This window comes from Aspergillus ambiguus (genome assembly GCF_047715705.1).
Source record: "Aspergillus ambiguus strain CBS 117.58 unplaced genomic scaffold BDV59scaffold_2, whole genome shotgun sequence".
Classification (NCBI taxonomy): domain Eukaryota; kingdom Fungi; phylum Ascomycota; class Eurotiomycetes; order Eurotiales; family Aspergillaceae; genus Aspergillus; species Aspergillus ambiguus.
In genome coordinates this window covers 633,120-658,213 of record NW_027395515.1, presented here as the reverse complement: position 1 = coordinate 658,213, position 25,094 = coordinate 633,120, and the positions used below count along the sequence as shown (strand labels likewise).

General features: G+C 50.7%; 6 protein-coding genes across 6 annotated transcripts; 3 read left to right on the top strand and 3 right to left on the bottom strand.

Annotated features, from left to right (window-relative positions):
• Window positions 1–52: 52 nt before the first annotated feature.
• BDV59DRAFT_168154 (transcription factor domain-containing protein) lies at window positions 53–1,577 on the bottom strand (the record flags this gene model as incomplete). The annotated part of the gene is made up of 3 exons (XM_073688036.1): window positions 53–1,129; window positions 1,178–1,290; window positions 1,338–1,577. Coding segments are annotated over 3 exons (689 nt in total), but the record flags the coding sequence as incomplete, so codon positions are not given.
• Window positions 1,578–3,243: 1,666 nt separating this feature from the next.
• BDV59DRAFT_190563 (uncharacterized protein) lies at window positions 3,244–5,072 on the top strand (the record flags this gene model as incomplete). Its single annotated transcript, XM_073691766.1, has 3 exons — window positions 3,244–3,360; window positions 3,424–4,247; window positions 4,298–5,072. 3 exons carry the CDS (start codon window positions 3,244–3,246, stop codon window positions 5,070–5,072), a joined length of 1,716 nt encoding a protein of 571 aa, XP_073552395.1.
• Window positions 5,073–5,347: 275 nt separating this feature from the next.
• Window positions 5,348–6,738, bottom strand: BDV59DRAFT_197910 (uncharacterized protein; the record flags this gene model as incomplete). Its single annotated transcript, XM_073693036.1, has 4 exons — window positions 5,348–5,654; window positions 5,714–5,883; window positions 5,933–6,357; window positions 6,420–6,738. The coding sequence occupies 4 exons, from the start codon at window positions 6,736–6,738 to the stop codon at window positions 5,348–5,350; spliced, it is 1,221 nt and encodes a 406-aa protein (XP_073552394.1).
• A 579-nt stretch (window positions 6,739–7,317) lies between these two features.
• Window positions 7,318–10,530, top strand: dapB (dipeptidyl aminopeptidase dapB). The gene is made up of 3 exons (XM_073688035.1): window positions 7,318–9,904; window positions 9,957–10,226; window positions 10,281–10,530. The coding sequence occupies exons 1-3, from the start codon at window positions 7,552–7,554 to the stop codon at window positions 10,397–10,399; spliced, it is 2,742 nt and encodes a 913-aa protein (XP_073552393.1). The 5' UTR covers window positions 7,318–7,551; the 3' UTR covers window positions 10,400–10,530.
• Window positions 10,531–10,592: 62 nt separating this feature from the next.
• gtb3 (glycosyltransferase family 4 protein) lies at window positions 10,593–20,132 on the bottom strand. Its single transcript, XM_073696463.1, has 3 exons — window positions 19,512–20,132; window positions 19,356–19,445; window positions 10,593–19,279 (listed from the first exon to the last, which is right to left on the bottom strand). Exons 1-3 carry the CDS (start codon window positions 19,575–19,577, stop codon window positions 10,787–10,789), a joined length of 8,649 nt encoding a protein of 2,882 aa, XP_073552392.1. The 5' UTR covers window positions 19,578–20,132; the 3' UTR covers window positions 10,593–10,786.
• A 1,221-nt stretch (window positions 20,133–21,353) lies between these two features.
• Window positions 21,354–24,329, top strand: agd3 (putative extracellular serine-rich protein). The gene is made up of 2 exons (XM_073696462.1): window positions 21,354–23,666; window positions 23,756–24,329. The coding sequence occupies exons 1-2, from the start codon at window positions 21,651–21,653 to the stop codon at window positions 24,020–24,022; spliced, it is 2,283 nt and encodes a 760-aa protein (XP_073552391.1). The 5' UTR covers window positions 21,354–21,650; the 3' UTR covers window positions 24,023–24,329.
• The last annotated feature ends 765 nt before the right edge of the window (window positions 24,330–25,094 follow it).

The window sequence follows — 25,094 nt, the reverse complement described above, 5'->3', positions numbered from 1 at the left end:
TTGCCAAGAGTAGAAGTTGACAAGGCATACGAATTAATGTAGTTCACACGGTCTTTCATTATTCTTGTGAATATAATATCTCTCTCATATTGCAGTAGATAGTTCCTGTAATAGCTTCATAGCTTCAAACGCCGCTGTCCAGCGTACGGTTCCCAGATATCGAGCGACTTCGATCGTCAGGCCATGTGTGCAGGAGTTTTTCAATGTACGCCTAATATTGATCGGCGATACAGAGGCCATAAGTGAAACCATATTGTTCATCAAATCCTGTGATTCGTTTCGAGCCATATTCGAAGCGTCCAAGTGCTTACACCCCTTGCTTTCCAATCCGGAGCGTCCGATGTGATGAAAAGTCCAGCAAGTAAGAGTTGCAATCACAAGGCACCATGGGTAATGAAATACTCCGTTTACATCCCAGTTTTCAAGATTAAGGATGCCTTCCCGAAGCATCTGTGCAGAATGCCAGACCGCATGGTCAGCGGCGGATGTCTCGCTATGAATCCATTGTTCAACCCATCTGGTGCTCGCCTCTCGATCTTCCGGCATCACAACATGGCCAAAAATGGCCTTCGCACCTGCAGCTACTTGAAGGTGTCGGATCTCAGAGTTAATGACGATATGGGCAGTATGATACAGGCTCAGAAGAGCGATTTCCTCTTTCCGGCTATTGGCATTGGCATCAAGACCATGCCGCCTCTGGAAAGAGGACATGGTGTATGCATCATATTTTGCTTTCCATATCTCTAGAGCGTGCGTCATACGACCGCGCCAGGATGTCCGTGACATCTTGTCATGATCCATATCGGTCAGGTATATGGAACGGTTGTCAAAATGTGCTATATCATTGCACATGGACATCAGTCCGTGAAGCAAAAGTGTCAACGACAGTCGATCCATGGGTATGCCAAGGTGTTTGTCATCCCCGTCGACAAGGTATTTGACAGTGTCATGGAAGTTCGGTGGTTCGGCATAAATAGCTTGGGCTCGGTCCCATGCAGCTTCTGTGTTCGCTGCCCATATCTCATGAGCACATGGAAGGGGAACTTGGATATTATGTGTCGACATATTGGGCATGACCGAATAGCAAGAAACATTCTGCGTATCCCACATAAAAACGAATAATATGAGCCTGCATCTGGAATTAGTCCCAAGATCTGCTTCCAGCAGGATTGAATACCTTTTGAATTGTTCAGCATACGCGAATGCTTTCCAACGACCGTCCCGACAAGGCAAACGATTGGGAAGCATAATCCCGCCCCGGACGTGATATCTGGAGACTCTTCGTATTGCCTAGCAAAATCAGAAATGAGTTAATATATTCCCATAGACATACGTACTTCAAACAAAAGTGTATGTATAAGGATCGCATTCTCTCGCTGGTATGGTCCAGCCCTGTACATTCCATAGCATTCAAGAATCAAGAATGCTTGCAATGTTGATAGGTCCGGAATTGGGATGCTCATTAAGCCACTCAGGATATATGGAACAATCGCGTCATACAACGTAACTGATAGCTGATGTGAATCTTTGTCTTTGTACGTTGCTCCTAGTATAATCATTGACAGCAGAAACATTGGATCAGCACTGGTCATTTCAAATGTTGCATCGTGAACCATGGGATAAGATTTGTTAAAGTAGCCGAAAAATAGATCCAGGTATTCCTGCATCTGATCAAGTGACAATAACGGTGTGTTTCCATCCACAAGCGTTCCATCAGGAGATACCGGCCGGGTATCGGCTAGCAGGCCTATTATTTCGTTCCGCTTAGCGTTAGTGATGGTTATACTGTTAGATTGGCTGCCCACTACGACAGTTTCCCCATCTTCGTTGGGTACGGGCGTGGCAAGATCATGGATCAAAACCCTAGTGGACTAAACAGACCACCTGTTCCATCAGTATAATACCCGGAATATGCCATCGGGAGTAGACCAACATACAGTAGAATTCCCAAAACGGGATTTATCGTTCATGCCCGATAAAGGCCCAGACACAGGAACATTTCTTTCTCCTTTCTGCGCTGCGGCTCGGCGAGGTGAGGGAACTACAGCCTCTTGTCCACCAATTACGTCGGAGAGTGATTCTGTACGTGGCTCACTATGCGGAGAGCAAGGAAAAAGCGAATCTTGCGGCAACTCTTTACCCGTATTGTATTCTTCGCTGCACCGGGTCAAGGAGGGTAATTCGGGAGACAGAAGACGGCCGAACCCCATCACATCGAAATGTACCAAATCGAAACTTGTGTCATGGTACATGCTTCCCAATTCACACAAGTCCACCGATGGAGTGACTGCATTTGCAATATCGGTCCTTGGTTGTTCGGGGGTCGCGATGCAATTATGGCGAGAGTGTGTTTCTATGATAGAGGCTCCATTGGGATCATCTGGTACGGCCTCATTGCGTGATGGCGCCAGTGGACTAGTACGCGACGTCTCTACAATATCCAGCCCTTGGCACGCACTGAATCCTGGGGGATCAGGAAGTTGCACATCAGTTATGGTCTTTCGCCGAGTATGGAGTGTCCCAAGCCCTGCTCCGCCAGCCAGGTTATCCTTGGCCATATGTCGAGCCTTATGGCGCTCTGGAGTGAATTAGACGGCGGTCACATTCTATGGGCTTTCCGTATTTGTTGTTAAATGCTTACCCAGTAGGTCCAATCTCTTGAAGGCCGCATTACATCGGCCGCATACCCACTGTGTCGTCGAGTGGTTCTGCGCATGCCGCTGAAGGTGGGACAACCTGGTGAATGACTTCGCACATCCCGGGACTGTACAGCGATGACGCCTGGCAGGCTGTCGAACCTGTGATCTCGGTTTGTCGGTAGGCATAACTGCCTACTGGCCGCTTAAGGGGCTAACTATGGGATATCCAACAATTATGAGAAAGGCATGGGAAGAATACATGCGACATGGCACTTATGCCCTGTTCGGCATTCCAATCCCTCATCACCCCGCACTTTTATCAGTGCCGTCCCGGTACGTAGTGGCCTAGCGTAGCTCTTTGTCCTATGGTGTGCGTATCTCATACATCCTCGTGTCCCACTCTCCCCACTTTTCTCCCACGCAAGGGAGTCACATGGGGTCACTATCTTCAGATTATCTCGTTTCCCACGTATGCTACGAGAAGGAAAAGGGGGTAATTGGAGAGCGAGAGACTAGCAATGTACATGAATATATTGCTGACAGTGCGTCGGCTCTCATCCTTTCAAGTTTCCATGTGGCATATCCCATGTCGAATAAGGTGGAAATGCATGAAGAACAACATGCCGAAGTCATTGTGGTTGGGACAGGCATCGGTGGCCTTGCAGCAGCAAAGACGTATCTGGAACTGTCTCCTACAACCAACCTAGTCATGTTCGAAAAGGTCAGTCCCACATTCCAATAGTTATCACATACATATCACGTAAAACAACTCTGACGGCTGTAGCGCTCAACATTAGGGGGAGTTTGGTCTGAAGAAAACTGCTATGAGGGTCTCAAAACTAATAATCTTGGGGGTACCTATGAGTTCAGTGACTTTCCCATGGGCGAAAAGTACGGAGTGACAGAAGATTCCCACATACCTGGATATACCCTTCACGGATATCTCAATGACTTTGCAGATCACTTCGATTTGCGTCGCCGAATACGGTTCAACACGCGGGCCCTGGAAGTCCACAAGTTGGACAGTGGATGGAAAGTCTGGGTGGAAAATACGAATGGGACAGAACAGACTCGCCTCATCCAGTATACCTGCAATAAGCTTATAGTAAGCAGCGGCCTTTCTTCCACCCCTAATACGATCAAAATAAATGGCAAAGAGGACTTTCAGCGACCAATTATTGATCATACACAATTGCGGTCGGAAGGGAGCAGGATCGCACAGGACCCAACTGTTAAGTCAGTGACTGTGGTGGGCGCATCCAAAACAGGGTATGATGTTGTACACCTGATGGCCTCGAATGGTAAAAAGGTAGACTGGGTCATCCGAGAATCCGGTGGCGGCGCCGTCTGGATGAGTTCTCCGTGGGTTCCATTTGCAGGTTCCATAACGAAGCTAGAGCTTCTCGCAACCATGCGCTTCTTCACTTGGTTCAGCCCCTGCATCTGGGGTAATTTTGATGGATTTTCATTGATCAGGAAAGCACTCCACGAAACTCGTTTCGGAAGATGGTGTGTGCACAAGTTCTGGGAAGGAAACCGCACAGGCGTCATTGACGCCAATGGGTATCGAAAAGAGAGATGTTTAAGATATCTTGAGCCTTTTGAGAGGTAGAGTATCCGCCATTCCTGTGTAGTTTTTGTCGCTGATGTCCTATTAGTCTGTTCTGGTCTGCGAGAGTTGGTATTCTCAACTATCCGTCCGATATTCACGATTATATCCGGTCTGGCCAGGTCGAAATTACTAAGAAAGACATCGACTATTTATCAGGAGGCGGGGCTGTTACTTTCACCGACGGTACAAGCATTCACACAGATGCGTTAGTCGCTATCACAGGATGGAAGCTGGGTTCCACTATGGAATACAAGCCCGAAGGTCTGGATGCTCGACTCGGCATTCCTAGCCGTCACCGTAATGAGCAGGAGGAACGCCTATGGGAGGAGCTTGACTCCGCTGCAGATGACGAAATTCTTGGTCGATTCCCATATCTTCGCAATCCGCCGCCACGAATTCCTTACAAGCAGGATGCTAGTCCTTTCCGTCTTTACAGGGGTATTGCTCCACCAGGCCTCACATCGGACTCCGACTATTCCCTTGCCTATATGAAGATGGTTCACAGTACAAGCAATGTTATCATCGCCGAGACCCAGGCTTTGTGGGTGTATGCGTACTTAAACGGCAAGCTTCGCATTGACACTTCGGATGTGTATCGACAGACTGCCCTCATGAGTCGATATGGTAGGCATCGCTATCCGTGTGGCTTTTCATCGTGGTACCTAGAATTTGTCTATGATGCAATCCCATATGTAGACATGCTACTCTCAGACCTGGGCGTTAACAGGCGACGGAAATCTACGCTGATGAAGGAGATGTTCGAGGGTTATACTATTCACGACTATCGTGGGATTACTCAAGAGTGGGCTCGGCGCTCATAATCTCTTACCTCGTCAATAGCTTTCATATGTTAGTCTTTGGCCGATGTTTATGCATTATTATACATCCTGTCGTTGGCCTTCCCTTACCTACCTTGTTCATTTTTCCTAGAGGGAATACTTCTTGGGTTCTACTGACTGATTTTGTATGGTATCATCAATTATCTCGTCTATCAAGGCTAACAAATTTATTAGTACAGTTTACTACGTAGGTATGATGCGGTTGGTTAAATGTTTATCTATTCTTTATCTGTAGATAAAAATCTCAAGAAAATCTGCTAGACCTCGCGAATGCCACCTTCAAACAGGTGGTTTGAAGGGATAGAATTCTTGTCACGCATCTTTTTTACAGTTTCTACCCCGGCACTAGGAACCAAAATTTCGAATTTCTTGCCAGGCGAAGGAGTCCGACCATCGGGCAAAGCGTACGGATAGGGAAGATATTCTGGCAAGACACCTAACTGCACCAGAACAGTGGCTTGATCCCACGAAATATGCTCGTGATATAAACGGTCACCCCTAACGTTAACCACAGCAGTCAAAGGGATCTCGAGTTTGCGACCCGTTGGGGGAACCTTCGGAAGCCTGGAATGAATAAGTTGCTGCTCGTAACACCCAAGTTTGGCGATCAGGACGTCACTCACAACCAATCGATCTCAGAGTCATGAGTAAGGGTCATAATGAACTCATCAACAACCCGATCAATACCGACAGTTCGACTGATGAGTTCCATCTTAGTATCCCGGGGGTTGTTGAAGATGAAGTGATGCCGGTAGAACTTTGCCAGCCGATCTCGTCCTATCCCACCGGTGATCTGTATAAATGGTGAGCCAAGCATCCAGCATTTTGAATACTGTACTAACTGTTGGAATATGGTTAACATATGGTTCTTGTACCATAGTGCTCATTGTGTGTTCGACAGAACGATGATCGAATTCGAAGTACGTGTGCTCATCCCAGATCGCCTCAAGATCAAAATACGGCCCATTCATATGCTTTTTCAAGAATGTCAGGTTTCGAGTATGAGAAACAGCTTCGTTACCGCAGTGAAACTTCTCTGAACTTGGTATAGCAAAGTTAGAAGTTGTCATGTCCTCGTAGGCGTATTGGAAGAGATCCGGCGTTCTTTGAAGCTTAGACGAAGCAACGCCTGCTAGATGCTGGAGAATAGGGACTGGTGTCGATGCCAAGGATGAAGCTTCCGAAGCTGAAGAATAGACAGCTGCTACTTTGATCTCACCAAACGACTTGGAGAGTGTCGCTTTGGCCCATAGGTTCGGGTCGTATGCTATGGTGCTCCATCAGCAAGGGTCGGATCGGTGTAGAATAAGCAACATGGCCTGTACTGACCTACTAATCCCACAGAGTCTTTTGGCACACAGGTGTCGTCATGATGAAGCTCTTCGATGGCACGGCCCAGAATGTCTCCCTCGAGGAGCGCGGACTCCCGGATCTCGATCACAGCGTAACTCTCCTCCGCCCATTTTAGTGCAGGAGAAGGAGACCCCTTGATGATACTGTTCGCTGGCGGCGTAGAGTCAGGCACTAGAATTATAATACCTGGACCAAAGCCCCGGCGCGAAAGAGGTGGGATCAGTGAAAAGCCCGGTGAAAGGACTTTGACCCTAGGAACAGGCAACGGATGCGGAGTTTGAGTAGGAGAATCCATGGCAAATCCTAGAAATGAATTGATAAACAATAGAAAGTTCCCGTCTCTCAGGCCTGTTATATCTCGCACGCAGTTGGACACAACTCTGGGGGAATAGATCAACTTGTTCCACCCTTAGAGTGGGGATTGTCCCACGTTAGGGTATCCGCTATCATGGAGATGCCATCCTGATACAGAAGGCCTAGCTGCAACGTTCGATAACGTAAGCGGCATGATAGACCATCCATATTTAGGCGAATGCTATAAATTTGCAGAGTAGAAATACATCTACAAAGTCAGTCGATTGATCGGCTTCCGGACATGGGCAACCGTTATGCCTTTGAAGATGCTTGGCCGTGGAGATGAGTTAGCAACCGGGAAACGTTAAATATTATCATATGTAAGGAGGGAAATCCGTCCTATGAGCCTTACTTTCATTAGAAGATGGTCAATCAATGCGGCCGAAGAAGCAGAGACATGGGTAGTATGTGGATACAGCTGAATAACGGTCTACTTCGTAAACACGTGCCAAGCCTTCCTTACCTAAGGTACGTCACGTCTTGCTTACTCTTACTTCTCATCCATCTCACTTTCCGCCACCACCAACCTTCCAAGGCTTCTCTTTGTTCTCTCCAAATGCCACTGGATTAGTCTCGCTACTTTCTTGTCTGCAAAAGGTTCTGAATTGGTGCCTCTCCGTCCCCTCAATCTCAGCCGGGGTCGGCGGCGATAACCATCATCTGGCCTTATCAGACCCGCAACCGCGCTTGACGTATTGCTCCCTCCAGTATCCCGGGCACCATACACGCGCCAACCTCTTGCGACATACGCAAAATGGGGAAACCCGAAGCCGACGAGAATGCCGAATTCCTCCCCATGACCCGACCGCGTTCCTCCTCCGCGATCTCCCAGACATCCTCCGATTCCGGGCTCTCTGTTGAGTCGGCCCTCATGACCAACTCTTACGGCAAAACGCTCGACGAAGCCTTCGATCCTTCGACAGATACGCGATACCGGGATGTAGAAGACGGAGAGGCAGGATCGGACGATCCATTCCTCCCCACGCAGAAGGCCTCTGGGGGTCGTGCGCGTCGCATCTTCTGGGGCCTGCTGCTGCTCTGCGTGGCTGGGTGGCTGCTCGCCTTTGTGCTGTTCCTGACACAAGGGGGGTCGGATTACAAAGCGACGTCAGAAGCACTCCAGCAACACGAGGCGGACTCCACCGCCGGTATCACCAGCGACGGGAAGCCCGTGACGCTGAAACAGGTGCTCTCGGGCGAGTGGCTGCCTCGGTCTCACGATATCTCGTGGATTGCGGGGCCAAATGGGGAGGACGGCTTGTTGGTGGAGGCTGGAGAGGAAGGGAAGGAGGGTTTCCTGCGGGTCGAGGATATCCGTGGCCGGAACGGCGATGACGCGGAAAGCTTGCAGAGCACCGTGCTGATGAAAAAGGCCATTGTTTATGCCGATGGGAAGTCGTTTGTCCCCAGGATGACCTGGCCTAGTCCGGACCTCAAAAAGGTGCTGTTATTGTCTGACTACGAGAAGAATTGGAGACATTCGTACACAGGAGTGTATTGGATCTTCGACGTGGACACCCAAACGGCGGAACCGCTGGATCCCGGTGTTCCTGACGGGCGTGCGCAGCTCGCTGTCTGGTCGCCCACGTCCGATGGGGTGGTTTTTGTGAGGGAAAGCAACTTGTATCTGCGGAAGCTCTCCTCGGACAATGTCATCCCCATTACGAAGGACGGTGGGAAAGATCTGTTCTACGGTGTCCCTGACTGGGTGTATGAGGAGGAGGTCATTTCTGGGAACAGCGTCACCTGGTGGTCCAATGACGCCAAATACATCGCCTTTCTGAGGACGAATGAATCGACTGTGCCCGAATATCCGGTTCAGTATTTCCTGTCGCGACCTTCCGGCAAAAAACCCCTCCCCGGACTGGAGGACTATCCCGATGTCCGACAGATCAAGTACCCCAAGGCCGGCGCCCCGAACCCCGTGGTCAACCTGCAGTTCTATGATGTTGAAAGGAATGAAGTGTTCCCGGTCGACATGGCCGACGACTTTGCGGATGATGACCGCATTATCATTGAGGTGCTGTGGGCTGCCGAAAGCAACGTCCTCGTTCGAGCGACCAACCGCGAAAGCGACTTGCTGAAGATCTTTTTGATCGACACGAAGTCTAGAACCGGAAAACTGGTCCGATTGGAGGATGTTGCCGGTCTTGATGGCGGCTGGGTTGAACCGTCGCAATCCACGAGGTTTATTCCTGCTGATCCAGACGCGGGACGTCCTTACGATGGCTATATCGACACTGTTATCCATAATGGCTACGATCACCTCGCGTACTTCACTCCCCTCGACAATGCGGAGCCTGTTATGCTTACCACAGGTGAGTGGGAAGTCGTGGAATCCCCCTCGGCGGTTGACTTGCAAAGGGGTCTCGTGTATTTTGTGGCTACGAAGGAGACACCCACGCAGCGCCATGTGTATCAAGTGCAGCTAGACGGATCCAATCTCAAACCCTTGACCGACACTTCCAAGCCCGGCTACTACCGTGTATCCTTCTCCGACGGAACAGCGTATGCCTTGCTCAGTTACCAAGGGCCCTCAATCCCATGGCAGGCCATTATCAATACCGAAGGCGATGAAGTTGTCTACAAGGAAACCATTGAGGAGAACCCCGGCCTCGCTCGTATGGTGGAGACTTATGCCATCCCTAGCAAAGTCTTTTCTAATGTGACAATTGACGGATACACCCTCCAGATGGTGGAGCGTCGGCCTCCTCACTTTAACCCGTCTAAGAAGTACCCCGTCCTGTTCTTCCTCTACGGTGGCCCCGGCTCCCAGACCGTGGACCGCAAATTCACTATCGACTTCCAGTCGTACGTCGCGTCTAATTTGGGCTATATCGTGGTCACGCTGGACGGCCGTGGCACGGGGTTTATTGGACGCAAGGCCAGATGCATCATTCGAGGCAACTTGGGATACTACGAAGCGATTGACCAGATCACGACGGCAAAGATGTTTGCCGAAAAGCCCTACGTGGATGAATCTCGCATGGCGATCTGGGGCTGGAGCTATGGTGGCTTTATGACTCTGAAGACCCTTGAACAGGATGCGGGACAGACCTTCCAGTACGGAATGGCAGTCGCTCCTGTTACGGACTGGCGGTTCTACGGTATGTATTCCCTCCTGTAACAATGACGTCCGAGCTAATCTTTGAACCGTAGACTCGATCTACACTGAGCGTTACATGCACACGCCCCAGCATAACCCAACCGGCTACGACAACGCGTCCATCACCGATATGGATGCTTTGGAAGAGAATGTCCGCTTCCTCGTCATGCATGGAGCTTCCGACGATAATGTACACCTGCAGAACACGCTCACCCTGATCGACAAGCTGGACTTGTCAAATGTTCAGAATTACGACGTGCACTTTTACCCAGATTCGGACCATAGCATCTACTTCCATAATGCGCATTACATGGTATATGAACGTGAGTCTAGCGTGTCATTACTCTTTAGAAACACAGGCTGATTTGCACCACCAGGCCTATCAAACTGGCTTGTCAATGCATTCAATGGCGAATGGCATCGCATCGCTTCCCCGGTTCCGGACGAGTCCATGTGGGAGCGCTTTAAGCGGTCCCTCCCTGTCTTTGTGCACTGATTTTGCTCGTTTATGCGTTAGATGATTCATAGTGTTTGTATTTGCCGGAGCATCTTGGAGTTACGGGGAGGATACTTTCGTACAAACATTTCACCATTTACATTGCAATATAAACACCCCATCTTTGACACGGTCTAAGCTACAGAGTAAAAAGTGCATGCAGTAAGACCATCTAGGCGTAGGAAACAGGTATGAGAGTACGATATATATTGACGCTATGAAAGACTATTAGGGACAGTTTTTCGCGGCGTAAGCCCCATACCAAACCATATGTACAGTAACTACTACCCAATAGCAGACTACAAACAACGCTGCAATGCAAATGAGGGTATAACCTTCCAGGTCGGAGACAAATAAGGAATGTGAATACAAATCGCAACCAGCCGACTAATTCCCCCCTTCCATACCTCGGAACACACTTGACTGGAGAAACTCATCTCGCATAATCAAACTAACGTCCGAATTGCGGTACTGGTGCAGATCCTCGCGCTGGAGACCACGAACCTGTTCACGACCAGCCGTAGAGAGTGAATGTGTGCGCGAGTGCTGCCCACTACGATACGGCAACGGCGAGAGCCGTCCTGACGGGGACATACGCCCACTCGCAGCGGAGTAGATAGTTTGGCGCGGCGCAAAGACGGGCAGGGAGGCGTTGCTGGGGAGCGGTAGGAAGGAGTCAGTGTCTGTGGAAGCGCCACTGAAGCCGGAGCGGACGGAGGCCGGACGGTGGTGCTTGTGGGAGCCTGTGTGCGCGCCGTCGCCGCCGCTGCCCAGCATGGGGAAATTGGAGATGGAGCTGTAGAGGGTGGACACGCCGGAGACGGCGGAGGAGCGCCACGAGTGGACGGCGCTGCGGGGGATGGTGATGACCTCCTCTTCGATGGGGAGGGCGTGCTGGACGGCCGTGGCGATGTCGGACGGCTCGGTAACGGTGCCGGCCAGGCGGCTCGACATGATCTTGGCGGACTTGCCGATCCAGAGCATCTGCTCGTGCTCGCGGAGGTAGCGGTCGCCGCTGAAGGACTTCTGCACGATGCGGCGGGTCATCATGCCCAGCTTGCGGCGATGCTCGCTCTTCTCGTACATGCGGCGAGTGATGGCGGCGACGTCGTCCGGCGTCGGGGACGAGGTGAGCACTGGGGCCGGTTCGGTGTCCTCAGCGTATTGGCTCCATTCGCCTAGGAGGCCGAGCATGGAGATCTGGGCCTTTGCGAGGGCGAGGGCGTCGTTGGGGGCAACGACGGCGCTGAACCGGGAGAAGTCGTCTGGGTCGCTTAGCACGCGGAGGGAAGCTCCCACGTCAGTACAGACGACTGGGGCGCCGGTCAGGGCAGCTTCTCCCAGAGCAAGGGGGAGACCTTCGGACAGGGACGAGTTCAGGAAGAGCCATGTGTTCTCGAGCACCTTCATGGGGTCGGCAGTGCCGCGGAGAGTAACCTTGCCGCGTAGGCCCTTGGACGCGATGATTTCCTGACATTCAGTGGAGTATGTTGGGGCTTTGTCGATGGCGCCGTAGATGTCCAGGTGGTAGTCGTCGAATTTCCATTGGTTGATTATGATGTCGGCGGCGAGGAGCGCCGTCTTGATGTCTTTGGCGTACCAAACGTGGGACAGCATGGTGACGGTGGGCCGCTGGGACTTGATCTCCTTCACCGGGGCGAATTTCTGCATGTCTGTGATGCCGTTGACGACAGGGTCGACCTTCCGGCGGAAGACATTGCGGTGCTCGATGGTGCCTTGACAGGTGCCGATTTCGACCTCCCAGCCAGGGTTGAAGAAGTCAGCGCACGGGAGGATGATGTCCGCGTGGTGCAGCGTGAGCGCAGAGGTGATGCGCATCAGACCCAGGAGGCAGTTTCGGACGAAAGGCGAGAGCTTGCAGAGTGCCGAGGACAGGCAAAGGTTGGTTTCTCTCCAGCTGATGGCATGGTCCCAAATCTGCAATGTGCAGCCTCGCTTCACCTTGCAGATGACACCATAACAGGCGCTGACACTGTGGTGGGAGGCTTGGAACACAGACGGGATTTTCTCTGGGATCGGGATAGAGAAGATAAACAAGTAGCGATACCAGAGCTCGAGGGCAATGTCGAGAGTCCCTAGAGTAGGAAGCTCTGTATGGAACCAGTCGGACGACGGGACAGCGTTAGGCATTTCTTGTGTGAGCCAGAGGTCCCGCCAGCTTTCCTTCACGATATCACTGTTCCAGATTTGAGTCCAGTGGCGCGAGTCCTGGAAGTATGTGTTCAGGTTGACCAGGGCTCTTGTCGCTTGGCTGATGTCTGCTCTCGAGAGGTCCACCGCACGCGCTCCCTTCACCAACGCGGTCAAGATGGGGATGAAGTTGAGTTTAATATCCAAGTCGCTAGCCGAAGTTACATTTTCAACCTCCGAGTCAAGCTTGTTCCGGAAGAGACCATGAGTCGGAGTGAGGAAGTCCAATCCCCAGAGAGGGATAAGTTTCAATGACAGGATGTTCTGCTCTGTTTGATGCTTGGGCACGCCGAAGTCGTTCGCTGCTTCGCAGATCATATGCCACTTGATTGTCCGCAGCGAGTTGATCATGTCTCGGCGACACGCAGAGACGCCTCCTCCTTCATTTGGCCAAGTACCAGTGTCAGCTGCCATGACATGCAGCGACTTTTCAGTATCGGACCCGAAGTCCTTCGATCTGGTATTGACCACTGCATCGCCTCCAGGCCCAAAATTGAAGAGATCGCTCATTTTCACCGCAAGGGGTGTCCAACTGGAAATGTCATCATCAAGATCAACACTGGCGGTGACGGTATCAGCCCGAAGATCTAGATACTTCTTCGCAGACGCAAGATCACCCCTGTCACGGCTGCGCCAGTAAGGAGCAAGAGTCTTCTCTCGCCGGAGGAGTCGATCATCCATCCAACGCACAATGATACCGTCGAAGTCAGCACGCTCCTTCCAAGCCTTCCAGATTAATGAACGAGCGCGTGAAGTAGACACAGGGAACCGTCTCGTGGTCAGACCAAAAAGGCGAGTGAACGGGTTGGAGTTGAGACTGTCACAATAGAAGAGCGGGTTATCATGAACGAAGCTTGTAAATCTTGGCTTCGAAAGAACAGCTAGGTAGTCGTGCTCGATCATTGGAGGTGTCTGCACCTTCTGGCCATTGAGAGTGGTAAAAATTGTAGGATGGAACTTGTGATCGTACAGCCAGCGCGACTCATATACATCGGCGCCTTGCACGAAGGTAGCTTCCATAACCTTCGAATGAGGAATCCAGCGCTCGACTTTTTCGGGATGGCGCAGAGGTGGTGCACACCAGGACACGGTGCATGTTATATGAGAGAGTGCAAATTCCGCACGTAGAAGCTCGTCGCCAAACGACGGATTCTTGCGATAGTGGTATTTGAAGCGGATCAGGTTGCCATCTTTCATATACGAACCAGCCTCGATAAGACCCTTGCGATTATATTGCACACTCTGCAGGTGGTTCTGTCCACGAACGCAGCGTCGTCCCATGGGCACCTTGGTCTCGTACGACTTGGACAACTTAAAGTTCTTCTTCGCTGGAGTGCGATAGTCGTAATGGTACTCATTGAGAAGCTTTCCATCTTTGAACTCCTGTCGGATTAGGAGAAGAGCATCCTTGGAATAGGAACCGGAATATTTGAGATTCTTCGTTCCTTCGGGTTCTGACTTGTGCTCTCCAATGTAGTAATACACTTTGAACCCACCGTCAGGCTCATTGTGTCTAAAAGCAGTAAAGGTTCCATCCAAGCCCTGAACCATGAATCTGCTCTTCTTAATACTGATAGTCATTCCTTTTGTCTCATTCCACAGCCGTTTCACATTGGACCTGCCGTGGAATAAAAAGAAAGCGAGTCCAAGGTCCTGGATGAGTTTGGCATAAGACCAGAGAAGGTTCAGGATGAACACAACCGGTACGCGGATCACTGGATGACGACCGCTCATGACATTGTCAAACTCACGTTGGAACTCCGGGTCAGCAACCAGGGCGACAACAATGAACTTGATGACCGAAGCCAGTGTATAATAGATATAGCTGACGGGGTGTTTGAAAAGTGACAGAACAACAGGGGGTAGCTTCCGTATGTACGGAATGTACGTAGGAGTCTCCGAGTCCCTCACGACGGCAGATTCCCCAGTTCCAAAGTGTGCGTAGTCCAGAACACTGACAGCAGTGGCGGCTCCCAGGTTGCTTCGGGCGACATGCACTCTAAGATCCATAGTGTCGAACTGGCAAAGTCTATTTCTGAGCCACTTCCAATCCTGGTCAGACACCCTGCACGGTTGGCCAAGACAGCGGTCCAACAGCGAGATCCGGATGCTCTGAGGTAACTTCTCCCAATGGATGTCACACTCAAAGCCCAAGCATAGCTGTTTCAGAAGCTCCTTCTTGGCCCAGCGTACAACGTCTGGAGTGTTGAGCTCTTCGCGGAGCTGTCGAGCTGTGGTCTCAGTCACACCTGCAGTAACAAGGGACTCCGCGAGAACCGCATACTCGTGGGGCATACGAAGCATGGATTCAGACACTGCGTGTAGGAGAGTCTCAGCAATAACCTGACAATTGGCACTAACATCGATGCGTTCATCCAGGCCGCGCCCCACGCAAACGGCGATCCTCAGTTGGTCTGCTGTGCTGCAGCTCAAAGCATGGATACTCGGGCCAAGAGAGCCAAGGGGGACAAGCTCGAGGGCAATATCGCCCTTTTCCCAGGATGACAGAGCCGTGTCCACAATTTCCTGCGATTTCAGGAACGCTTCTTCGATTCTTGCTTCCTTTTTCCGGGATAGAAGGATGTTCTTAACCTCTGCACCGGGGTGAGTACCAGGAGTGAGTTTCAACCGAGCATCGTAGGGGATCAAGGATATTCCTTCAAAAAAAGTTTGGAGCTCCTGCTGAGACCACTCGGGGTCTGCCCAGGGAGCAGTATATGCGTGGAAAGTTTTGCCGAGCTCGACAGGCGAATCAACCTTTTTTGGCATGCCCATCTTTGCCGTGAAGAGCGACATGATGGCAACCGTCCAGGTGGCAGACCCCAGTCCGATGACTTGTGAGTAGGGAGAGTGAGGGAAACAGACTATCAGTGAAATTCCAACGGGTAATCCGACAATAGCCCCTACCAGGAGCGGTTTCAATGCGTGAGGACCGGAGAAGATCTTGGTGTACTGGTACCAAAGCAGGCCAGTGTATGCCAGTACGTACGAGAAAAACACAGTCATAGCCTCCAAAGTTGACTGGAAGGTCCATATCAGTGCGGTCGAAAACGCAAGACTCCACACATGCCACATTAGGAACTTGAACAAGGTCTTCCAATAAACCCTTCTCTTGAATCTCACGTCGGCCTTTTGCGAAGGACGGATATCTTTGGCAGAGCCCACAGCAACAGCGGTGCGCTTACCAATCAGATCATGAAGCTCCTGAGCCTTGGTATCAATGAGAACTGCTCCAATGAGATAGTACGCCAGTCCGAAACCCACAGACATGCGATACGCCGCACTTGCTTCTGATGTTGGCAACCAACCGCTAAGATGGCCACCACTGAGTAGTTCGACCCACTTGTCCAGTAGAGCAATAACAAAGTAGAGAACACCACAGCCGATCTCCCGGCTTGATTGACGCCAGTGGATAAAAGCGTTGTGAAGACGAATTCCCTTCTGAGAGTTGCGGAGGGTATCGAGAGCAACTTTTGTTTGAATATTCCAGGACGAGCTGAACGGGATTGGCTTTGACACGTCGGCATATCTGCAATACCAATCCAAGAGGAAATTGGTCGACTCCCAGTCTCTAGCGAGTTCAAGAACCAAGGTGTCTGTCGTGGACTTCGAGAACAGTCCTCGATTCTTCTCAGCAAGGATGTCCTTCAGTAAGGCTTCTCGTGATAGTTTCAGGACGGCTGGATCACTCAACCCTCCAAAGACCTTCTCATCATTGTTTCCATGGCTGGCGACATACCATTTCCGAATCTCTGTATCATCCGTTCTTCTGATGTTCTGGTACCAGGTGACCCATTTCGAAGCAATCGACCGCAGGCCCAGAAGCAAGCATCCAATGAAGACATAGATGACAGCAACGTAAATAGCAGAATCATTCCCCGCAAAGGTGGTAATGACCGGGGATATGAAGAGAATCGGGATACAAGCGAAAATGACCTTACGGCCCGACAGGAAAGACGACCCAGGGTAGCTGAAGCTGGCGAGACACGCGAACGAGGAGAAATATATGGTCATGGCGATGAGGTAAAGGTAGAATATGATGCCCGCGCGTGGTCCCTTAACACTGGAGATTGCGACAAACCCGACCAAGCCACCTGCAATAGTGAACGCAACTCCAGCGATGAGTCGAATCAGAACAAACATGTTCGCAGCTGCGAAGGCCATTGAGATAAGATAGTAGGGTCCTCCGCAGGCAATCCATGTGCCAATGGCACCGGATAAGATTAGGGAGATCATCAACCCGATCGTGGCGCTTTGCTGCTCTTCGTATGTCATGAAGGCTGAAAGATACAGGCCTCGCCCGATTATTGTAAGCATGATGATATCTATCAAGGCAGGAAAGGCGAAGACACTGAGAAAAGTGAACCTTTGATAACCACGCATCGGCTTAACCTTATCGTCCGGGTTGACATCGATCTGCGCACCGCCATATGCGGTTGCCATCTGTGGAGCACCGTTAACCCAGTCTGGAAGCCGTTCGTCGTTGTATTCCCTTCTGAACCGATCGCTTAGCAGCTTCCCAAAGGCGCTTGGGGCGACATCAAAGTAGGCTTCGCAACGAGATCCAAGGGCAAAAGATTCAGCAAAAGCGGCAGCCTGGTCCGATTGACTGTTGAACAACGGATTACGGTCGGTCACTTCGGTGTAGATTTCGTCGAGTGCGCCTTTGCGGGCTGCACAGAACAGCGACAGAGCCATTATATCGATATACGCGTCAACATCGTCGCCCGCCAGCAACTGACAAGTGGCCTTGGATATGAGATCCAGGTCTCTTTCCCGTCGGTCTCTCAGGATTGTTGCGAACATGCGGTCTGTTTCTCTGAATAGAGCAAGGCAGTTTGATACAGACGGGTACTGGCAACCTTGTTCACGATACCATTTCACGCGGGCGGTTATCAAGTCCTCATCTGAGACAGACCCTTCAAGGTAGGAGGTGGTGTTGAGCTCTTTGAGTTGCGCGAGCGATGGAGCATCGATAAGCTGTTTTCGAATATATTCGCAAATCCGTTCAGAAATATCGCTCTTCGCATCAGTTAGGCTTAAATGCTGCAGCAAGAGTAATCGTTCCTCTGGGCTTAATAAATCGATGTCCTGGACAAGACGTCTTGGGAGATCCGTTCCATCAGCAGTGTCCTTTGCCCATTGAGCCAAGGCAATCTCTGCTTCGAAACAGACATGTCGTGAATGGCCCTTCGCAGACAGGAACGTGTGTAATACAGTACCGGCCAAGCCCTGCGCATTTTTGGAAGCGAATACCTCGAGCCCTTCCGAGTCCAATTGATATACAGCCCAGAATCTTGCATCCGAACTTTTGCGCAGACCCGAATCCAGACCAAGGTTAATTCGCAACGCGTCATTAAAGGCTAAGTTTGAGAGCTCTTTCACGCAGGCTGCAAGTTGATCAGATCCAGTCCAATGAGAAAGAACGAAAGTTTCGTGAAACTTCTTCAGAAGGAGGCCGATGCTCTGTATTTTTGTCGACGGAACAGGGTGAAGAAGCCCTAGCGCTTTCAGGCGTTGCTGAGACCGGAGGATCTCGGCAAAAGCAACTGGAGTTGCCTCTGACCCTAGAGGGAAACAGCCAAATGCTTTGTACTCGACACCAGCCATGGAAATTGATAACGGACTGCCTTGAGACTTCACTTGAGCAACCCACTCGGGCGGGTCACGAATGGCAACCGTCAAGCTATCTCCGACCTCTTCGTAGTGCTCAGAAGATTCGAGGACGTCCTCCAGAGTAGAGAAGAAGGGCATGAGACTTTCCCAAGCATCACGATCGAGGTCTCTGTCCTTGATATGCATGTTGGATCTCCAACGATCGTGAGCCTTCATAATGTCGGCATCCTTCAGCCACCCGAAGGATGACAGAGGTTCAATGACTTTAACATTGAGTGTAGCATTTTCCAGTGCAGATCTCCGGCCAATCCATGGGATTGCGCTGTAGAAGTTACACCACTGCAGAGATCTCTGCACTACAGCATTCGATAACGCAACGTCATCCTCAATTGTTTCCCAGGCCAATACAACAAAATCCCTCATGCACGACTCTGACACGAAGGCTTTGATGGTCGGTTGCATTTGTTGCATCTGAAAATAATCTCGCTTTTGGCCCTCAGGAAGAATACTGGCATTTCTTATGACAACTCCAGAGATGGCATCTGTCTGGAAAGCCTTGTGATCTTTCAAAAATTCCGGAGGAGCTGTCTCCAGATATAGTGCTAGGCCCAGTTGGCGAAGAGCCTGGAATAGTTTGCCGCGAACAGGGGAGGTGAACTTGTCCTCCCAGTTAACCAAGAGAATGCCGCTGAGAAGACTTCCATCGAACGCCTCAGTCAGAATATTGTCCAGCTTCTCTATTGCCATCAAGGTAGAGTCTTTCTTGGAAATGAGGCAATCGAAGTCAATTCTCCCGAGCAGTTGCTTTCCCCGAGCGTGCGATAGGGCTTGAAGAGTGCCATGTCGGAAGGGGTCCACGATGAGCAAGTCCCATTGAGCCAGAAGACGAAGCTGGGCCTCGTTGGGTGGAAACTCAAAGTCGCCAAGATAGGAACCGAAGGAAGAAGGCTTCTTTCCGTGCACATTCACGTTTGGCAAAGTGATTGCCTTGGTGGAGAGCCTATCGAGACGTTGGGAAACCTTGGTCGGCAGAGTTTCTGAACGTGACTTTGTCTATTGATTATCGGCATGGCGTCCAGGTTAGATATCAAAAACATAATGCAGCTTTTAATCGGAGAGTATAATCTACCTTCAAGTACCTCCGTAACCGTTTTCCTCCGGAATAAATTAGATAGCTGCATCCGATGGCAACGCTACCGATTAAAATGCCAACAAAGACCTGACCTAAAGTTAGATGACCGTCTGCTGTACTTTCTGTACAGGACAACGATATAAAAGCACTTACAAGTTGCCACCAGTGATCTTTCATGTTGTCCCACCCCAAGGGCAAGACGTCGAGAATCTCCGGCATTGTGATTAAATATTAAGGTGTAAGTTTTGAGCAAAAACGAGAGACGGCAATATATTGCATGGAATCATGCAGTGATAAGTAAGGATGCCCCAGGGCCTCGATTAATTAGGAAGAAAGCCTTTCTTTCCTGTTAGACCATCGCGATGCCTATGATGTTTCGAGAGAGCAAGGACAAAGAATGGGGTTCCTTAAACGAGTCAACAAGGTAACGAACGAGACAAGAGGGCCGGAGATAGCAAGAAAAGAGGTTGAAGGAAGGCAGTAAATAAGGGGAGGAAGATTATACAAGAGGTTCAATCTAATAGAAAGTGAATGCGAAGGTCCGTCAATCATCTACGGAGTTTCCCGTTGCTAGACGGGGTACTTCTAGCTCAGTAACCGAGCAGAGGCGAACAGTACTCAGTTCACTGATAGGAAGTATAGATGACTGTACTATTTTTTGCCTTCAAAATGAATTTTTCGCTTCCCTTCCTATGGAACCACCTGGTCCGATGCGAACGACGGACTTGTGGCGCTTGAGTTGGGCCAAGAGTCGAGGGGAGAGACAAAAGACGGACAAAAATAGCGAGATCCTAAAACAACCAAAAACTAGGCTAGCGCTAGATATTTTGGGCTGTCCGAGCGTAATAAACAATTCACTCCAGTCGGTTTCGGACTGAAGCCATGAGTTTGGCAGAGAGCCACCGGTAGCGTGGCCGCCATCGGGCTTCTTCAGATGTCTACATGATCACTCGATCCGCATGGATGGAACGGTTTCACCCACTCAATCACAGATCCAAATTGAATGGATGGATACAACATTTGTGTTTTGTAAGTGGCCTAATTTGGGAAATACATACGGAGCACATCCCCTGCACCTTCGCCCCCCAAGATGGAAATGGGGGAGGCGAGTATGGCAGAGATCGATGCTCATTGGCCTTGAAAAAGCCAACACCGAAGTGGATTGAATGGGACTGGCGGTGACTGGAGAAGTGTGTGTTGTGTCCAGGGAGTTGGAGAGACGAAAAGCAAACGAGATCCATCCAGCCGTGATAATTTTCTCCCCTTCTACTTTTCTTTTTTCCTTCTGCAGTGGAGCAGCCGACTGCCTTGTAATACGTTCGGAGACTACTAGTAATTTACGGGTATTTTTATGGATTGAAAATTTCCTGTTTCTTGTCGCGTAATACCCGAACGTCCTATAATGCTTGCCCTAAAACGATTTTTGTCGGCAGGCAAATGATAACATGCAATATTAATTGCATTATCATTACGGACTAGGTGCCTATTATTATCCATCGCCAAGCCTCCGTGAGGCTCTAGAAGAGCACCACGCCTTTCATCGGACAGAAAATGCCGGCCCCCGAGCTCGTTTGGCCTGGTCCCACCACGCCATGTTTGCCTTCTATGATTGATAAATTGTGCAAGGCCATGATTCAAGGTGGGAAATGAATCCTTTTCGTTTACAGTTTCTCTTTTAGAATGTGTGGTGTCGCCCATGCAAGGCTCCCGTCCCTCTCGTATAGATCAACTGGAGGCTTTTCGCCTCCTAGCCATCCGACACAGACGGCGTGGAAAGACGTGATCTATGATGCATGTCTGCTGTCATCAAAGTAAGTCTCTTCTAGTGCCAATTTCCACCGCGGGGATCGTGGCTCGACAACCAGGAATCCTTTAATTTTAGGCCTTGACTCGGATCATACCAATCAAGTCTCCGTCGGCTACGGGAGTCCAACTGAATCATTTTGCCCCGTAACCGAAGGATGGTGGAACCACAGGGCTTGGAAGGATGGAATCACTCCGCAGGTTTTCTATACATGGGTCTAGCGATAGGTCGGGCGCTCTCTATACCGGTGATCTAGCATAAATACATGGCAGCCCTACATAATGTGACTGTGGGCACATACGCGTCCGACAGAGGTGTCGATCTCCTGGCCATCCAAACTTCAATTCAAAACCACCTGCTTGCTCTGCATAGTTCCTGGTGGGAACCAACTTATAGGCCCACCTAGCCACTCGCTACTATTCGCTCGTTCCTTCTATCCTGTGGCCTGCTTTTAGTTTTGTCAACATAATCCCTTGTGCCACTTTACAATGGTCGTATCCTGGGTTCTCCAGGCTGCTTGCTATTTTGGCCTTTTAACCTGCAGCACTCCCCCTGGAACATGGCCTTCGAGTGACCCGACCGTGATTGCTTCGACGCCTCCTTCACGGATTACGTCGACGACATCGACCACGACTGCGAGTTCAACCTCTACTCCGCCAGTCACTTCCTCCTCCACTACTCTCGTTACTTCACCGTCAAGTTCGGTCACTTCCTCTACCATGTCACTCACGTCGTCGAGTGCGGTGGCATCGCCCACGGCGACCGCCATTACCCAAGGATCTGTCCTGGCAAATATCCTCATCATTGCACGGGACACCGCATCGGCAAAGGTAGCCTCGTCTGGCCTCAACGGCTATGGTATTCCGTTCACTACTTTGCTTGTTCCCCAGACTGGTGTCACCCTACCCGCTTTGAACAGCAGCTCGGGAGGAAACTTCGGCGGTATCGTCGTCTCGGGAGAAGTCAGCTATGACTATGGCAACTCGACCGGCTACCAGAGCGCCCTTACTACGGATCAATGGAACCAGCTGTATGCATACCAGCTTGCATATGGCGTCCGCATGGTTCAGTATGATGTCTATCCTGGTCCCAACTTCGGTGCCACTGCTGTTGGCGGTGGCTGCTGCAATACCGGCGTTGAACAGCTCATATCCTTCTCGGACATAAGTGCCTTCTCCACGTCTGGTCTGAAGACTGGGGCCGGAGTCAGCACCCAAGGACTTTGGCATTATCCGGCCACCATCAGTGACACAAATACCACCAAGGAAATTGCGAAGTTCGCTGCCAACTCAGTTACTTCCTCGGAGACTACCGCTGCTGTCATTAACAACTTCTCCGGACGTGAGCAGATGGCATTCTTCATTGGCTTCGACACCACCTGGAGTGCCACTTCCAATTACTTGCAGCACGCGTGGATCACCTGGATCACCCGCGGTCTCTATGCCGGATACCGCCGTGTGAACTTCAACACCCAGATTGATGACATGTTCCTGGAGAGTGACATTTACAAGCCCAATGGCACCACCTTCCGCGTTACCACCGCGGATATGAACGGCATCTCCAGCTGGCTGCCGACCATCAGCGCCAAGATGAACGCAGGAAGCTCTTTCTTTGTCGAGGTCGGCCATAATGGTAACGGAAACATTGAGGCTTCCTCTTCGACCGATGCTGGCTACACCGCTTGCAATGGAGGTGGCATTGAGTACGATTCTCCCGCTGATACTCCCCTGGAGTGGGTGAAGCCCCTCGGCACCGGTACGAACCTCTGGCCCTCAAGTCCCACCGCCTACAATTGGACCACCGAATGCACTCGCCTTGATGATCTCCTCGTCTGGTGGACCAACACCGAGAACCGGGACAAATATGGCCACATCTCACACACATTCACTCACCTGGAGCAGAACAATGCAACTTATTCTGATGTGGTGAAGGAGATCAGCTTCAACCAGGCCTGGCTAAAGCAGAATGGTCTGGATACGGCCAAGTACTACACCTCGAACGGTATCATCCCGCCGGCGATTACAGGTCTTCACAACGGCGACGCACTGCGTGCCTGGTGGGAAAACGGCATCAAGAACTGCGTGGGTGACAACACGCGTCCGGCCCTTCTCAACCAGCAGAATGCGATGTGGCCCTATTTCACCACCACGGCCGCAGACAATTTCGATGGCATGCAAGTCAACCCGCGGTGGGCTACGCGCATCTACTACAACTGCGACACCCCTGACTGCACAGTACAGGAATGGATCGACACCTCTGCGGGTTCTGGTGATTTCCAAACCCTCCTGGAAACAGAGAAGGCCGACACTATGCGTCATCTCCTGGGCTTGTACCACGACCCCTACATGTTCCACCAGGCCAACCTGCGCAATGCGGACACCACCCCCATCACTGTCAACGGTGTTTCGGGCCAGTACTCAATCTACCAAGCTTGGGTGGAAACACAGGTGCAGGAGTTCGTGCGCCTGGTTGATTGGCCACTGGTGACCATCACGCACGCCGATGTAAGTATTTTCCTTCCCTTTTTTTTTTTTTCTTTTTTAATCCCTCGCATGACTCGTATCACGAACGAACAAGCTAACATGATGCATAGATGTCTGCTGGCTTCCTCTCTCGTTACAACCGCGACCAATGCAACTACTCACTCTCGTACGCCATTGCTAACAAGCAAATCACCGGCGTGACAGTGTCGGCCAACGGCAACACCTGTAGCGAGCCTATTCCCATCACCTTCCCCGTGGCGCCAACCAGCACCCAGGGATTCACCACCGAGCAGCTTGGCAGCGACCCCCTCACTGTCTGGGCCAAGCTGTCGGGATCACCTGTGACTTTCACTCTTTCCACCCCGATTGCTCTGTGAACTTAATGAAGTCGGAGACTATGGCATTCTAGAACATTAATATCTAATGTTAGTAATGGACAGTCATACATCGTGTTGAATGTTATTTTCGCCCTGAACATATGAGCACCAAATATTGTTGTATCTAATATCATGTAACGTGTTGAAATAAGTCCAATGGCATTATCTCAGCGCTTGAATGAAGGCTAGTTATGGGGGCGTTTGCTTCCCACGCGTCCTGGTGAGAACGATAGTCTAGAACTCTACGGAAGCCCCAACCGCACTAGTTTACAGGCTATAAATGCAGTACGAGTCTGCCGCCTTGGCAGGAGGTCTTCTAGCCGTGTCGCAAATATTTGGTCAGCTTATCGTAAAATCTCGGCCACCGCTGTCGGAGAAAAGCGATGTCTAGATTCGGCCGAAGCTGCCAGTTTCATAATCGGGGCTTACCCTCTTGCAATAGCGATCTAAAATCTCACTTCATTTCGATAGTCGGCTGAAGTGAGTGCCAAGTATAATTGGCATGTACATGATGGTCAGGAAAAGGACATCGAAATAACTCCGACTGCGTGTCATGGACCTGTCAGTATGTTGCACGGAGTGCATCGTGCTGTTGGCCGGACATAATCTACGGTTACTCCACTTCTGCAGACCAGTCATGGTCATAGTTCATTAACGTCAATCGATGGTCGACTGCAATGGAACTGTGATCGCATCTTTTTTTTTTATCATCTCCTACCAGCCTCTGCCTCCCTTTGCCTTTGTGGATTGCCACCATTTCGTCTTCCCTCGGGCAATCACCGTAGCCACTGCAGGACAAGCTTCCGGAGCTGCCAGGGGATGAGGAGATCAAAACAACGGTGTGCTGGCGTAGTGTGACTGGTCCGATTAAGCCAATAAAAATTTTTCTTCTTTCCAAGTTGGTACTAGTAACAATGGTTCTCATCGCAGAATGTTTCCTTTCCCTTCTCTTGGCTCGGACTGAAAAACCACTTCCTCAACCGACACGAGACGATTGGGTAGCAATAATAGCAGAGGCGAGAAACAAAATCGGCCATTCCTCCACCACTGATCGATGGCCTCCACTAGGCAA

Coding starts and splice junctions, on each gene's coding strand:
- dapB (XM_073688035.1), top strand. CDS start 7,552: ATGGGGAAACCCGAAGCCGACGAGAATGCCGAATTCCTCCCCATGACC. Junction 9,905..9,956: donor TACGGACTGGCGGTTCTACG/GTATGTATTCCC, acceptor TTTGAACCGTAG/ACTCGATCTACACTGAGCGT. Junction 10,227..10,280: donor GCATTACATGGTATATGAAC/GTGAGTCTAGCG, acceptor TTGCACCACCAG/GCCTATCAAACTGGCTTGTC.
- gtb3 (XM_073696463.1), bottom strand. CDS start 19,577: ATGCCGGAGATTCTCGACGTCTTGCCCTTGGGGTGGGACAACATGAAA. Junction 19,446..19,511: donor AAGATCACTGGTGGCAACTT/GTAAGTGCTTTT, acceptor ACTTTAGGTCAG/GTCTTTGTTGGCATTTTAAT. Junction 19,280..19,355: donor GGTTACGGAGGTACTTGAAG/GTAGATTATACT, acceptor GATAATCAATAG/ACAAAGTCACGTTCAGAAAC.
- agd3 (XM_073696462.1), top strand. CDS start 21,651: ATGGTCGTATCCTGGGTTCTCCAGGCTGCTTGCTATTTTGGCCTTTTA. Junction 23,667..23,755: donor TGACCATCACGCACGCCGAT/GTAAGTATTTTC, acceptor CATGATGCATAG/ATGTCTGCTGGCTTCCTCTC.